This window comes from Lontra canadensis, unplaced genomic scaffold, assembly GCF_010015895.1.
Source record: "Lontra canadensis isolate GAN:19392208 unplaced genomic scaffold, GSC_riverotter_1.0 scaffold55, whole genome shotgun sequence".
NCBI lineage: Eukaryota > Metazoa > Chordata > Mammalia > Carnivora > Mustelidae > Lontra > Lontra canadensis.
Genome location: NW_022631049.1, coordinates 1,279,743 through 1,295,836, shown reverse-complemented (window position 1 = coordinate 1,295,836; position 16,094 = coordinate 1,279,743). Strand labels below are relative to the sequence as shown.

Below are 16,094 nucleotides of genomic sequence, written 5' to 3'. Positions count from 1 at the left end.
CAGGGCAGCCAGCTGCCTCCCGTGTGCGCTCTTCTGCTGGCTTCTGCCAACACTAGTCCCCAGGTGGGACAGTCTGCACATGCTCCCCCTTCCTTACGGTCTTAAAGTCCATCCCAGAGACCACTTCTGCTTTAAGGGCTTTGTATCCTGCTTGGTGCGGGAGATACAGACTAGCAAAAATAACAAAGACTCCAAAACCCAAGTTCTGATTTATAGTTTCGGACTTCCTTCTGAGGGTAAGTGGAAACCCTGTTGTTTTAATCCTAAAATTGGAGTTTCCCCAACCTCCTCCTTTTAATGCTGCCCCTGCCAAAGGAGAGGATACACAGACACTTCCTCCAGGGAGGCCCGCTTCCCTGGCTTGGAGGTGAACAGAGCAGAGTATCGCCTCTCCTGTTCTCAGGAGGGTACTCTGCATCAGTGGCCCTTCAGACCAACAGGCACCCACTTCACTGGGCCTCTGAACCTCCCAGAAATGATCCCCTTTCAACATTTTCTCCCAGGTATTTTTAAGAGATAAGAAACTGAAGCCCAGGAAGGTTATGCACCCAGTATAGCAGCAGTATGTGAGAAAGACGGCATGTAAGCCGGCAGGTTGAATTCCTTTGTTTCTGTTGTCTCAAGATTGCAGAGGCTACGTTCATCATGGCCAGCTACATGAACTATTGCTCCGTGACTGTGAACCCCACAACAACCCACCCGCTGCCCGCCAGCTAGGGGAACCGGACGGACAGCAGTTCTTTGCTTCTGTTCCGCGTGCTGCCAGAGGGCCAACGTTGCTGTGAATGCTTCTCCTACCCCTTTCCCCCCAAACCACCTGGTACCTCTGGGATTAGAGATCTGTATCCTAGGGTATGATACTGCTGTGATGGGCCGGACAGCCCTCCCCCAACCCCGCCCTGTTTGTTCTATGAAATGTCTAGTTCAGTGTCCCTGAAGCCTTTACTCTGTAGGTGCCTTATGTTTCAGGGCCCAACTTTTAAAAATCCAGACCAGTATAGAAACCACTTTTTTTCACCAGAATACTGAGCTCTGGATGCTGCCCGATTCTAGACACAGACTGGGATGGTCCACTGTTACTGGTTACTGAGGGCATCAGTGCTGTAAATCAAGGCTTTCTGCATGGATACTCTTGGGAAGGCCAGTATCTTTTATACTGTACATGGTCCTTATGTGGGGATTTATACTTGAAGTTTTCCCAACATCCCCAAACAAGACAGGACTAAAATTTCCAATTCACCTGAACTGTGACAAAAGCCCAGAACTCATTAAAACTGGACTGCCGTTCCCAGATGGGAAAGGTATTGGCAGGGCTGAAGAAAAAGGAAGACTCACCTTTTCCCTTCCCCACTGTAAGAGAGCAGGCATTTGCAGTGCCCTCTGGGGCAGCAGCTCCTGTCTTTGCAGGACAAGGAAAGGCACTATCCCTGCTGAGATTGAAGCTATTCTCCCTCACACTGGACTGTCAGCCCAACTGGGTACAAGCAAGGGCAGGGGGTAAGTCCAACATGACCTCTCCCTGTCTCATTTTAACCACTAGCTAGGGCTCAGTGAAGGCTGTGCTTCCTACTGTAGGATGGGGTGGTCGTCACTAGTTTCCTTGTTCTTTGAAAGACCAAACAAATGCACCGGTTTTTGCTGCTTTGTGAGGCCACCAAAGAGGAGTCAGAAACAGAATCCAGGCTTGTGGGCCTGGATTTACTCAAGACTTCCGGCGAACTTCCGCTGGGAATTAGTTCGAGGGCAAAAGGCATGTAGGCTAAGAGCATCCTGATGATACAAATACCCCCTAACCCCAACGGAGACCTTATGTTGAGTGCAGAGATGATCCCTGTCTCCACCCTCCCCTGAGAGAAAACAAAAAGATGAAAGAGTTCATTCATACTCTGATTTTCCAGCATTGGAGAAACTTGAGTTTTATTTCATAGCTCTAAGGCAGTCTGAGCATTTGTCAATAAAGTGCTGAAAACTGTATGGGTTTAGCAGTAGCATCTAAGAACCAAGCCTTTGACTTCAGCGAAGTGTGTGTGCGTGTGTGTGTGTGTGTTGCACACTGTAAGAACTTCAAGGCTGGAACTGGTTATCTGAACACCTCAGCTGCTGTAGGCTTCCCCTCTCTCACCCTTTAAACATAAAGCAGCACATGATAGTGTCTGCCTCTTTTAAGTGAACTTGACTTTGCAAGACTGGAAATTTTATAGCCATCTCTCATTTCTATTGCTGCCTTTCCCCCAGGATTTAGGAACTAGATGAGACATTTCTACCTCAAACAAGTCACACGTCATATGTACCACAGGCTCCAAACAACCCCTCCTATACTGGTGTAAAATTACGGCTCTAGTTTATAATACCCTGAGTGTCTCCAGGCCCATGAGGATAATGTTATCCACCTGGGAGTTTAAAGAAAAAAAAAAAAATTAGGATTCTAAGGAAAAAGCAAGCAAGGATGGAGCTGTGTTCACACTTAACTTGGGGGTCAAGCTATTTCCCCCACCCTATCTCCTTCCCAGCCCTTCAGGAATCCTCCCATAGTTTATTAATTCTACACAGAAGAAACTGCCTTATAATCAAAAGCTTCTACAGTTGGTGTGTTTATCCTTTTTTAACATGTGTGGAAACCAAAGTCGAACTTCTGTCCAGCCTTTGGTGTCACCCCTCTTGGCAAAAGATGTTTTCAAAACCCTAGACAATGCTGACTAACAGCAGAGTATTAATGTGCTTGACATCCATGACTGCAATGCTGTGTTCATGTTGTCAATAAAAAGCAGCTGTGAACCAGGCAATTACTGTGTATGTTTTGGAAGGGGATCGATTTATTAAGACAGTCATCATAAATTAACCCTGTACAGAACACGGAAGGTAGGTGCACAGAGACTGGTCTTTCGTAGGACATTTCTTCCTAGTCACCAGTACCTGAAGGGCTTGACTTTTGCACAGAGGTACTGTGTAGTAGGAAATTATGTTTCTTAAGAAATCTGCTGTCAGTGTCCCATGTCTGCGCCACAAACTCTACAAAATGTAAACCTGCATGTGCTTAGGAATTTCACAAAGTGCTCTTTGTCAACGTTACTTTTGACATACCACTGCTTAAGGTCTCCCCTCAAACGATAAAGTAGGTAGAACCTTACAAGGGGATCACTAAAACAGACAAATACTTTGCTCCACATCACACAATGAGTAAGGTTTCCAGTCACCTGCTCTGTGGCTCTGAGCTCCACTGCATCCATCCTGGTTCTTAGAGCTGTGTCCACCAGATGGTTTAGGATACAGAAAATAAACCAGCCATTATGGCTTAGGAGTCCTCTCCCATGGAAGACAATACTGGCCTTCTGAAATGCTGGGACTCATGGACTTGCTGATGCAGCTTTCTGGTGTGCCAGGATCTCCTGGCAACTCCTGTACACTTCAATCAAGCAGTCCAGGCGGGGCTTGGCACTCTGAATTCCAAAGGGAAGAAACGCAGAGTCAAGATGAACAAAAGAGAGAGCTTAGCCGTGCAGCAGCCATGTGCAACCACAAGCTCTCCCCACAGCAGCGGTCTAAACAGCTCAGGTGTGAGCTCGGAGAGGCAGGAGTTTGGGCCACACAGCATCTAACTGGCTAAGGAAGCAAGAGGATAACAGATGACAGACCCTCAGAAATGTCACAAGCTGTGAGAGCCTTCAAGGACAAGAAGGGCAATTTAATATATAAATATTAAAAAGTATTATGTACAATGAAATGTGATACAACCAAAATTAAAAGTCACAGAATGGGAAAAATATATGTGGAAAGCATATTTAATAAAAGTTCATTATCTAAAATATGTAAGTTGTTACAAATGTATAATCAGTATCTAGACTTGACTAATAGAAGAGATGGATAGTTTAAAACAAGAGGAAAAACAGCTAATTCAAGGAAAGATAAATCTCTTTGTCATTTAAGAAGAGATTTAAGAAACTTTAAATTCCCTTACCTACATACTAAAGGAAACAAATAATTAAACCCGCTGTTAGCCAAGACTGTAGAAAAACAAGTACAGATTCCCAAAAATATGGTAAAGTTGTCCAATCTCTGGACCCAAATCTCAAACTGTAAAAATCTATGAAACTGTTCATAAGCTTTAATAAAATAATTTTGAGGGCACCTGGTTGGCTCAGTTGGCTGAGTGACTGCCTTCGGCTCGAGTCATGATCCCGGACTTCCAGGATCAAGTCCCACACTGGGCTCCTAGCTCCTTAGGGAGTCTGCTTCTCCCTCTGACCTTCTCCTCTCTCACGCTCTCTCTCACTCATTCTCTCTCAAATAAATAAGATCTTTAAAAAATAATAATAATAAAATAATTTTGAACTGTAATGCAAAAGAATTTTAGCTTAGTGGTCTTAAATCCAAAGTGAGAAAAGGAAGGGCAATAAGGAAAAGTTAACTATATACATAAATAGTCTACATACCTATAATCCTGTTTGTGTATTTCGTGTAAAAGCAAGGCAAAAAATAACCTGGAGATGATTTCAAAAGCTAGCAGTAGAGTGGCTAAATAAACTGATACTCAACATGATAATAAAACTATTTAAAATAATAATTATAATGGATTCTGTTGATGCATGAAAATATGTACATTAGATTTAAAAAGCAAGACATAAATTAGGTAACAGTATGTGCAGATCAATGGACATCAATGTATAAAATCATATATTGGCAGACTAACAAAATAGATGAATGGTGATTTACAGGCAGAAATTGCTATTTTTTTCTTTAAAATTTGGATAAATTTGTAATATTTCTGAAAGCCTGTATTTGATTCAGAAAGAAACTTTTGAAATAACTAAAATCCTAACTTTGATTAAAAATAGCTGTCAGGGGGCACCTGGGTGGCTCAGTCGGTTAAAGCCTCTGCCTTTGGCTCAGGTCATATCCCAGGGTTCTGGGATTGAGCCCCGCATCGGGCTCTCTGCTCAGCAGGGAGCCTGCTTCCCCTTCTCTCTCTGCCTACTTGTGATCTCTGTCTGTCAAATAAATAAATAAAATCTGAAAAAAAAAAAAAAATAGCTGTCAGATGTCCTCAAATACTCTTGGCAACTAGAGTTTACACTCCTACTGAGTATAAGTAGCAGTGGATATGCAGAAAACGGGGAAAGGTAAATTTTTCTGAAGAAACTTTAGACAACTGTTCTGTGCTCACCTGGAAGACAGGTACTACTTGGGATATCCCATGTGGTTCCACTGGATCCTTCAATAAAATGCAGAGGTAGTAAATCACCTTCTGCTGTAAGACAATAAACCAAACAGCAGAGATCTAAGTGAAACTCACTTTGTTTTCTTTTTCTTCAAGGGAAGGCTAAAAGCTTTTTCTAAGCAGTTATCTCTATTAGAACACTTGATTGCTTTTGAAGTGAAGAAAAAAATATATTCTCATTCTCTAACATCAGCAGCAACAACAATAAGAGGTGCTATTTTGATGGGTGCCTGGGTGGCTCAGTGGGTTGAAGCCTCTGCCTTCAGCTCGGGTCACGATCCCAGAGTCTTGGGATCGAGTCCCGTATCAGGTTCTCTGCTCAGCAGGTAGCCTGCTTCTCCGTCTCTCTCTGCCTGCCTCTCTGCCTACTTGTGATCTCCGTCTGTCAAATAAATAAATAAAATCTTTAAAAAAAAAAAAAAAGGTGATTTTGAAGCTGGGCTAAAAAAGTTGAAATGCTGACTTACTTTCTACGAAAACCTGCTATATCTCTGTAACAATAAAGGAATGAACCTTTCCGATGTAAGTTTCACTTTCATGGTTCATGGACATGCCAGCCAAAAAGGAAACACTATAATCCCAGAACCGAGTCTTCAAGTTTAATTCTTTGACATCAAGGTATTAAGACTCGTTTTAGACTCCAGCAACGGCCATGGGCTACCTCCTCCAGAGAAATCTGTAATACTTACAACTTAACTACTTACCATGTAAATAGCCTCATTGATGACCACATCCTTCACCTTGCCCATCTCTATGAAGGTAGTGCTTTCTTTGCCAGAGGCATAGGATGAAGTCATCTGGATGCCAAGGGAATCAATGATTAACAGAGTCTCCTGATCAATCTTGACAAAATGGAGATAACCAAGCAGCCCTAGGAGGGTGATGAAGATGGCAGCAGAGAGGATCATGCTGTTCTGAAGAGAGAGCCAGACACAGGCGGTAAGATTACCAAATGGTCCTCCACACAGATCTCTGCTGTTTAACTGGTCCACTCCACGCAATGTGGAAAAAAGCCTGTGTTCTATGGTGAGTTGAAAAGATGGAAGGAACATGCATGGAGGAAGAGAAAATCACTTATTTTAGCTCTGCAGTGCTATGAAAGCATATGATGAAGTACATCCAGACAACAAATGGATAGGTGTAGGAGGAGAACCTCGATCACCAAAATAGTACCCACCATCACACCACTCTCAGAGGTTCTTCTTTCAAAACCGAAAATTAAGGACTCAGACCTTTTCCTCTCATGCTCCATCAGTGGAATATACAGTGCAAAAATCAGACAATACAATAATAAAATGCTTTAGCACAGTGTAGCAGACAGTACTCAACAGCCACTCCTCCTTCCTAACTGAACTTGGAATCATGATTGGTTCCCACTCCTGCCAATGACTGGTTTAGAAATGGACAAATGACACAACTCTGGCCAACACAAGGGGAGGTCTGCCGAAGGGGCCTCTGGAAAATGAAGCCCATCTTAAAAAGAGATCTAAGGAAGAAAAGGTCACTTCCTCTTGAGGTTTGATGCCTGAAACTACTATGAAACTACTACTACTCTGCCAGGCCATGTAGAAAGCCAGATTGAGGATGAGAACAACAGTGGAAGAGCAGTAAGATGAAAATAATTAAAAGGCCTTTAAGAGCCTCTTATGCCCTCAAGAGCCCTCTTTCCTCCTAATTCCTTTGTTTAATAATAAAGATCACATCATCTGGAGCTCTTCTAGTTCTTTTGGGTAGTGACTAACTGATGTGGTAAGCCTGACTGAGTAGCTGAAATGACTAACTTACGTGTTAAAGGCTCAAAAAAGGGTATTTATTCCTTTGATTCTAAGACACATTTACAATCTTTCAACATTTCTGAAATTGAATGTGTTTTTCTATTGATGTACATTTTTTGTGCCATTATTTTCTTTTTTTTTTTTTCCAAAAAAGCTATTATTTAGAAGGATGGCACAGAGAAAAAAAATCACTGATGACCTAGAAACAAAACAGATTCAGTACTTTATGAATATCATTCCTCGATGGCAGAAGTATCTCTATACTTTATTACTGGTAAGATGCTCTCTCTGACCTAACCCTAATCACACTCTTCTAAACCCTCATCCTTGGGTGTCCATCCTTGTTAGGCCTGCATTGCTCAGCAAGCTGTACCAAGAATCTTGCTAAGTCGGTTTAGAGAGAATCTTTGGCCTCTGATCATTCTGGCCTGCCTTTAGCAAGAATCATGTCAAGTCAAGTTAGCCAGAATCCCCCTTTATCCCTGAGGTTTCTTTTCTGTCATTTTCCATCCACCCCCCCACCCACTGTGCTCCTTGGCTATCAATTCCCACTTGTCCTTTCTGTACTCAGAATTGAGCCCAATTCTGCACTGAGGTCACTCTTTCTCCTATTGCAATAGTTTCTGAATAAAATCTGTTTTTGCTGCTTTAACTATTGACTGCCTTTGGTTTTCCTTGAAAATACTTTTCTACTTCATTCCACCTAAAACACAGTAAGTATTCGATCAAGAGTCTGTTTGGGCCTGATCTATTTTTGTCTGGTCCACCCTGAGCTTGGAATGGTTTCACCAATTTTTAAATGGTTTAAAAAAGAAAGGAAAAGAAACAGAAGACTGAGACAGAGACCTGTAAAGCCTCAAATATTTACTATTTGGCCTTTTAAAGATAAAGTTTGCTGACCTCTGTGCTAGGTAATTACTTGTTGATTAATGAATGGAGAATGGAAAAATCTATGTGCTCGGTCTCTGATGATCCAGAAATATCTACTTTGAGTTAATTAAATGCCTAGTATCTAGTACAGTGTCTGGTTCATAGTCTGAACTCAATAAGCCTTATGGAAGAATAGAGAGAAATAAAATTCAGTCCTGGCCCTTACAGATGTGTAAGAGACAAAATTAATACACATAAGATATTTTTGGAGAATACTACAAAACTGGGTATAACTACCTAAGAAAGGATTAAAAGAGAGAGAGAGCAAGAAAGATATCAAAGCACACAGGATATCCCATGAAGACTTCCAAGGAAGAAGGATTTTCACTGGTACAGAAGAGGTAGTGGTTATTGACAGATACACTTAATTGAGAAAAGGAAGAGGGAAAAGCATTCCAGATTGGAATAAATAAGGTAATAACCTGCAATTTTTTTTAAAGATTTTATTTATTTATTTCTCAGAGTGAGCACAGAAAGACAGAGTGGCAAGCAGAGGCAAAGGGAGAAGCAGGCTCCCTGCTAAGCAAGGAGCCCGATGTGGGACTCGATCCCAGGACGGGGGGATCATGATCTGAGCCGAAGGCAGCCACTCAACGAACTGAGCCACCCAGGTGTCCCATAACCTGCAATTTTAATAGAACTGTGAATTTAAAAACCAGTTTGATTTGAAGCCCATGTATGCTATTTACGAGCTTTGTGACTTTGGGTTTTCTTCTAAGAAATGAGACATTCAGGAAAGCAGCTGGCAGTCAGGGGGCATTTAAGTAATTATACGTTCCCTCCTCCTCACATGACCACGTGACCAGAACACAGGCTAGTATTAAAATTCAACTACATTATAAATTAAATCTTTTTAGGGGGAGGGAGAAGGACTGTCTTGGCAACTTAACTACTTCAACTGACTTTTGAACAAACTTTTAGATATAGTTTGGTACAAATTAGAGCAGTCTTAATTCTGCATATTATCTACATCAAATTACCATGCTCTGATCGTAAAAAAGCCAATGAAAACAAGATCCAAATTATAAATAGCCATAGCTCTGGTCAGATCACTCCTAGGATAGTATGTTCAATTCAGGGCATACATACAAAACTAAACTCATTCTGAAAAGGACAATTAGGATGACTCCTTTTATTTGAGGGCTGTCACAAAGCTACTGCACGTGACCCTCACAACACTGTGAAGCTGGCATGGAAGAGAGCAATTCCATTTTAGACATGTGAAAACCGAGGCTCAGAAAATAGGAAGGAGGGGTGCTGGGTGGCTCAGTGGGTTAAGCCTCTGCCTTCCGCTCAGGTTGTGATCTCAGGGTCCTGGGATCAGCTCCACATGGCATCTGGCTCTCTGCTTGGCGGGGAGCCTGCTTCCCCCCCTCTCTCTTTGCCTGCTGCTCTGCCTACTTGTGATCTGTCAAATAAATAAAATCTTTTTTAAAAAAGTAGGAATGAGTCTAGCAAGAACATAGAAACAACTCATCTCCAAAACTTCACAATTCTTTAGAAAGTACTTAAAAGTTGGGGAAGGGGTGGGGGGGAGTAGATTACCTTGAAAAACAGATTAGGAAGAACTATCAAGCTCATATTGTGGAGACAAAGGCAGTTCTTGAACACTACAGGGGCGCCTGGGTGGCTCAGTGGGTTTAAAGCCTCTGCCTTGGGCTCAGGTCATGGTCTCAGGGTCCTCGGATTGAGCCCCGCATCAGGCTCTCTGCTCAGCGGGGAGCCTGCTTCCCTCTCTCTCTGTCTGCCTCTCTGCCTACTTGTGATCTCTGTCTGTCGAATAAATAAATAAAATCTTAAAAAAAAAAAAAAAGACTACATACGGTGCTGCTAGCAGTGACTCCTCTGAGGAGTGGAAGTGATGGATAAGGACGATCCACTTAATAGTTCTCGGAACTCCTGGAACTGAATTACCGTGGGCGTGTACTATGTGGAGCACATGCACGTTAAAGCCTTAGGTCGTTGTGCAAGGACTAACTAAATGTACGCTGGGTGGAACCGCAGCGCACCACCCACAAGACCCACAAGAGGGAGAGTACAGGTGTAAAAACTTGACTAAACGTGAAGAAAACAACTGTCCAGCGGCGGAACCAGCTAGTTCCCGCCCTCCGACCCAATAACAGGAGGTCTGGGCTCGACCCGATGACCCCAAAGACCCTTCCAAACCCCAGCACCCGACTCCGACCGCGGAAAGGGGCCGACCGGCCATTACCTCGCAGAGGGTGAAGAGTCCGTAGGCCGCTAGCCACACGGTGCAGGTGACAGCGGTGAGCGAGAGCAACGACAGTCGAGGGCAGCTGAGGCAGAACTCCCGGCAGGACGGGGAGTAGTAGCGGCGCTGCAGGGCCAAGCGACCGCCGCAAATATCCGAGAAGCTCTGCTCGTCCTCCATGGCCCGATCTCCCCCTTCCCACCCGACCGCGCGGCTCTAGTCCACCCGCCTGCTCCCTCTCGCCCGTCAGGACCCACTTCCGGGGAGCGACGTCAGACCCGCCCCTCCCCGCCCCACGCTCCGCGCAGCCGCAGCTCCGCACCGAGACCCGAGGCGCGGGTGCGCTGGCGTGTGTTTCGCGTTCCCCGGCTGTGCTGTGTTTCTGCGACTGTCTACTCCGGAGACTCGCGGGGGTGCTGACCCAACCGGCCGATTAAAACCGCTGTTAACGCGCTTTCGCTCTGCAAACCGTTTTCTATTTCTCAGCCAGAGTACGCCCCAGGGAGACAGTCCGCAGGTATAGACTCACTCCAGGCTCCCGCTCACTCACGCATTCGTGCGTGCACGCGTGCATTCCTGAGCCAGGCGGTTTTAAGTGCTGAGGATACAGCGCTGACCAGTGCGGAAAGTCTCTACCTTTAAGCAGCGTCCTTCCTAGTAGAAGAAACAATATGGAAGTAATTTCAGAGAGTGCTGCTGGCGATAACAGGAGGGGCAGGGGTGGCTTGGGGACTTGCGATAGGGCAGTCAGGGAAGTCTGAGGACACTGCACCTGCACGGACGAGGAGCCAGACTGGTCTGGGAGAGCTCTGCAGGAGGAATTTGCCGGGTTGGAGGGCCAGGAAAGGCAAAGCCCCCGAGGCTGGAACAAGGTTGACTTCCTGGAGGAATAAAGTGGCTGACGAAAACTGAATGTGGAAGTTGGGAAGGTAGTTGCAGGGCTCAGATCCTAGAAGGTCTTGGGCCTGGTAAGAAGTTTGGATTTCAGTGGCTGGGAGTTCTCTCTTCCCAGTCGCTGCTTGGAGCAATGAGGTAGATGAGTCCTGGCTAGGAGGTTAGCAAGAGAGGAAGATGCACAGGATGTGGATAATAAAATTACTAAGCTCATGAGTAATAGCGGCCTGTGGGTTCTTCTTTATTTCTTTTTCTTTGGATGTGGCTTGTGGCCCGTTAGAGTTACGGCGCTTCAGACCCGAGGCAGCATCTTGTATGAAAGAATTGGTCCCTCTGTTTATACAGATAAGTGGCGTAACGGTCTTAGCAGCTTTAAGTCTCTCTGATGAGTCAGGTTCCATTTTTCCATCTTCATGCCGGATTTTGTTTCCTTTTTTCCCCCCAAAGGATATTCTTCAAGTGTTACTTTGTTTTTCCAATTTTATTTCTATACCCTTAATCTTACCAAGCAATAGTGTAAATAACATTTGATGTCTTAAAATTATAAAAGTGATGTTTGCTTATTGTGGAAAATTTGAAAAATACAGAAAAGAAGAAAAAGCCACCCATATTTCCACCACTCAGAGAAACACTGTTGATGTTCTGAAGAAATCTCCAGTCCCAGAGCTCTTAACCTGAACTCCATGGATAAAATCAGAAATTTATCTTTAGTTTCATTATCTCTTAATTAAAATTTAACCTTTTTTTTTTGGTTATGAATGCGGGCAACAAACCAATTAGTACTAGCAATACTTGTTACTCTGATAGAAAACGCAAATATTTTCATTTCACAATAATTGTTATCTCCAAATGTCATTTCCACTCATCACTACTTCAAAATTGCAGTAATTATTAGACCCACTTTTATATCTTACTAATCTGTCAATAGAGACACATACAACACATACTAAAGATATTTTGATAACTATTTTAATTCAGAGGTTTTTAAAATCCTATGTATTGTATTCATTTTAAGACATTATGGTGATAAAGGTTACCAGATTTACAGAGGGTCTGTGACACAAAAAAGGTTAAGAACCTGAGCAAGTTCAGAAGGCTCACAACTATAGATCATAGAGAGAGGAAAAGGCACTTAATGTACTTATTTTTTTGAATATTAATGATTCAGGGTACATAGTGTGGTAATATAATTCCAAAATCCTTATAGCTCCTTTGTTCTTTCAGATCACAGTGTCATCTTAACTCTGTTCTGCAGTTTGAGACCTCAGTAGAAATTGAATTTCTATGTATTTGCCGTTTAGCTAGATGCCATCCATGAAGTGATAAGTTCTCATGAATATGACCAAATAAAAAGGGCAAGGAGGGAGGGGTCCCTGGCTGGCTCAATTGGAAGAATATGTGACTCTTGATCTCAGGGGTGTGAGTTCAAGCCCCATATTTGGTGTAGAGATTACTAAAAGAAAATAAATAAGCTTTAAAATAAAAACAGCAAGGAGTGGTTGTTTTAGTTCTAAATGTTGGATTTCAAAGTATTGATAAGCCTCAGAAGTTCAGTAGAATATATCAGCAAAGAAGGACAGCTGATGAAAAGAGCTTAGACTTACCAATTAGCAAGTTTCTCCAAGAAAGTTTATTATCTTTTTGCAGGGTCACAACCAATACCCAAGTGAATTCCATTGTGGAGAAGCAGGGAAAGGAAGCTCGAGAAACATGTGTACTCTGTATTTATCAAGATAGGCTGTTATTTTAAAAACAAAACAACAAAAACACAATTTCAGAGGCTGAGCACAAGTGTTTAGTTATTACCTCTCTGTTCCACTTGGATGCTTGTAGTCAGTCAGATGCCTTAGAATTTCTGCCAAGAGGTTATTTGGAAACCCAGGCTTCTTCCAGATGGTGGCTTCATGATCCCTTGGGACCTTGTCATGCTCCTCTCCATTGGATCCTCTGTATCTGGCCAACAGATGAAGGGCAAGAATGGGGGATCATGCATGGGAGGGTTTTATGGCCAAGCCTTCCACCCACATTCCACTGGCCAGAATTTATCGACTTGCTTATATGTAACTTCAAAGGAGGCCGGGAAACATGGTTTATTGGTATGCCCAGAGGGGAGAGAGAAATGATTTGTTAAGAACAACTACTGGCCCGCCTTTGCTACATTTTCCAAAGAATACTGACTACAAGAAACAGAAAATATATTTGAGAGAATTGAGCATTATGGTCACAGTACACAGAACTAATCTGACTTACTTTTAGTAAGGTGGGTATTAGTTATTTCTACTAGTGAAGTTATTCTTGGAATGAGTATCTATGAACATGAATAGTAAGAAAAAAAAAATCTGATCGAAGTGCCTGGGCGGCTCAGTGGGTTAAGTGGCCAACTCTTGATTTCAACTTGGCATGAACTCAGGGTCCTGGGATCCAGCCCTGCATTGGGCTCCACGCTAAGTGGGGAGTCTGCTTCAGATTCTAGACTGTTGGCCTCCGTCTCTCCACTTTTCAGATTCTTCTTTTGTTTGTTTCACATAAGATACCCAAGGATTTTATCTATTTATTTATTTATTCATTTAAAGATTTTTATTTATTTGACACAGAGAGAGCACAGCAGGGCAAACAGGAGAGGGAGAAGCAGCCTCCCTGCTGAGCAGGGAACCCTATATGGGGCTTGATCTGAGGACCCCGGGTTCATGACCTGAACTGAAGGCAGATGCTTAACCGACTGAGCCACCCAGGCGCCACGGATTTTATTTTACTTTATTTTTTATTTTTTTAAAGACTTTATTTATTTGACAGAGATCACAAGCAGGCAGAGAGAGAGGCAAGTAGACTCCCTGCTGAGCAGAGAGCCCGATGCAGGTCTCAATCCCAGGACCATAAGTTCATGACCTGAGCCGAAGGCAGCGGCTTAACCCACTGAGCCATCTAGGCGCCCTATTTTTTTTTTTTTTTAAAGATTTTATTTATTAGAGTGCGTGAGTGGTTTAGCTGTTAAGCGTCTACCTTCAGCTCAGGTCATGATCCCGGAGTCCTGGAATCAAGCCCTGCGTCGTGATTGCTGCTTAAGGGGAAGCCTACTTCTCCCTCTCCTATTTCCCCTGTTTGTGTTCCCTCTCTCGCAGTCTCTCTCTCTCCCAAATAAATAACATCTTTTTAAAAATTTATTTATTTGAGAGCGAGGAGAGAGAACATGAGCAGGGTGAGGGGCAGGGGGAGAGGAAGAGTCAGACTCCCCACTGAGCAGGGAGTCCAATGCAGGGCTCGATCCCAGGACCCTGGGATCATGATCTGAGCTGAAGGCAGACACTTAACTGACTGAGCCACCCAGGCAAACCAAAAATGTCCCAGGATATTAGCTGTTCTCAGTGGGAAGAATAGGGAAGGGTATATCTACCCCATCTTTTAGAAGTGGAATTTTCCTTATCCATTTAAAACAATATTTTTTAAGATTTTATTTATTTGACAGAGAGTGAGAGAGTGCAAGTAGGGGGAACGGGAGAAGGAGAAGCAGGCTCCCTGCTCAGGATTTGGGGCTCAATCCCAGAACCCTAGGATCATGACCTGAGCTGAAGGCAGGTGCTTAACCCACTGAGCAACCCAGGTGCCCCTAAAACAATTTTTATTGAGGTGTTATCATCCATGCAGTAAAATGTACTCTATGCCTTACATTTTCCTACTCTTAATGGTGTCTTTTTGTGAAGAGAGGTTTTAATTTTAATGAAGTCTAATTTATCCATCTTTTCTTTTATGGTTAATGCTGTTTTAGATCCTGTTCCAGACAGTTTGCCTGCCTCAAATTATGAAAATTTTCTATTCCTTTTTTTCCCTAAAGCTTCTTTTACTTTTCATATTTAGATTTATGATCCATTTTGAATTAATTTTTGTTTGATAGGAGGTAGGGGTCAGTGTTCTTTATTTTCCCCCACTAGCTTGTTTTTTTTAAATTTTTAAAAATTTATTTAATTGAGAGAGAGAAAACACGAGTGGAGGGGCAGACTCTCCACCAAATAGGGAGCCTGATGTGGGTCTTGATCCGAGTACCCTGGGATCATGACCTGAGCCAAAGGTAGATGCTTAACTAACTGAGCCACCCAGGTGCACTTCCCCCAATAGCTTTGTTGAAAACACCGTCTTTCCCCACTGACTGCAGTGATGGCTTTGGTGTAAATCAAGTGACTACCTTTGTGTCCGTCTGTTTCCAAATTCTGTTATGGTCTGTTTTTCTATTTTGTCTTTTCTTGTGTCAACATCAACCTGTCTCAATTACTATAGTTTTATAGTAGGTTTTGATTTCTCATGGTGTTGTCTTTTAACTTCGATCTTTTTCTTTAAGATTATGATAGCTATACTAGGTTCTTTGTATTTTCACCACAAATTTTGCTTGGGTTGTATCAAGTCTATCAATCAATTTAGGGAGAATAGATGTCTTAACTATGCAGAGTCTTCCAGCCCATGGACCTGGTATATTTCTCCACTTATTTAATTTTTCTCTAATTTCTCTCAGCAATATTTTGTAGTTGTCTTGCACATCTTCCTTTAGACTTATTTCTAGGTGTTTAATGTTTTTTGACATTCTTATAAATATATATTTTTAAAATCTTATTACCTGTCCTTTTTTTTTTTAAAGATTTTATTTATTTATCTGACAGAGATCACAAGCAGGCAGAAGAAGAGGGGGAAGCAGGCCCCCTGCTGAGCAGAGAGCCTGATGCAGGGCTCCATCCCAGGACCCCGGGACCACGACCCAAGCCAAAGACAGAGGCCTCAACCCACTGAGCCACACAGGCGCCCCTACCTGTCCATTTTTAATAAGATAACGTTTTTTATTTTCCCAGCATCAAATTGAAATTATATAAAAGAAAATACATCTATCACCCTGCCACCTAAACCAATAAATCTTCATTTCCCAAGCATTAAGTCCTCTTGTTTTAATGTTTTTATTGTCGAAAAGATGACATAATACAGAAAATTTTTGAATGAGAGAAAAATATTATACCCAAACCTAAAAACCTTTCAGTGTTACATGTTACTCTCTCATTCCATCTCTTAATTATTGCACATTTTTAATATT

At 42.7% G+C, this 16,094-nt stretch overlaps 2 protein-coding genes across 7 annotated transcripts in view; one reads left to right on the top strand and one right to left on the bottom strand.

Moving 5' to 3' along the window:
• PLEKHH1 (pleckstrin homology, MyTH4 and FERM domain containing H1) overlaps positions 1-2,140 on the top strand; it is a 47,875-nt gene extending 45,735 nt beyond the window's left edge. For all 3 annotated transcript variants that reach the window (XM_032875130.1, XM_032875132.1, XM_032875131.1), the window contains exon 29: positions 625-2,140. In XM_032875130.1, coding sequence (XP_032731021.1) covers positions 625-717 — 93 coding nt within the window. In that variant the 3' untranslated portion in view covers positions 718-2,140. The remainder of the gene's footprint in view (positions 1-624) is intronic.
• Positions 2,141-2,783: 643 nt separating this feature from the next.
• PIGH (phosphatidylinositol glycan anchor biosynthesis class H) lies at positions 2,784-10,370 on the bottom strand. Of its 4 annotated transcripts, none has more exons than XM_032875133.1 (4): positions 10,133-10,370; positions 5,920-6,129; positions 5,162-5,245; positions 2,784-3,437 (listed from the first exon to the last, which is right to left on the bottom strand). In XM_032875133.1, the coding sequence occupies exons 1-4, from the start codon at positions 10,310-10,312 to the stop codon at positions 3,345-3,347; spliced, it is 567 nt and encodes a 188-aa protein (XP_032731024.1). In that variant the 5' UTR covers positions 10,313-10,370; the 3' UTR covers positions 2,784-3,344. The 4 variants fall into 4 exon arrangements, with proteins under 4 accessions (XP_032731024.1, XP_032731025.1, XP_032731026.1 ...); XM_032875134.1 differs by having other exon boundaries at positions 5,162-5,242; XM_032875135.1 differs by having other exon boundaries at positions 5,162-5,209.
• Positions 10,371-16,094: the final 5,724 nt, after the last annotated feature.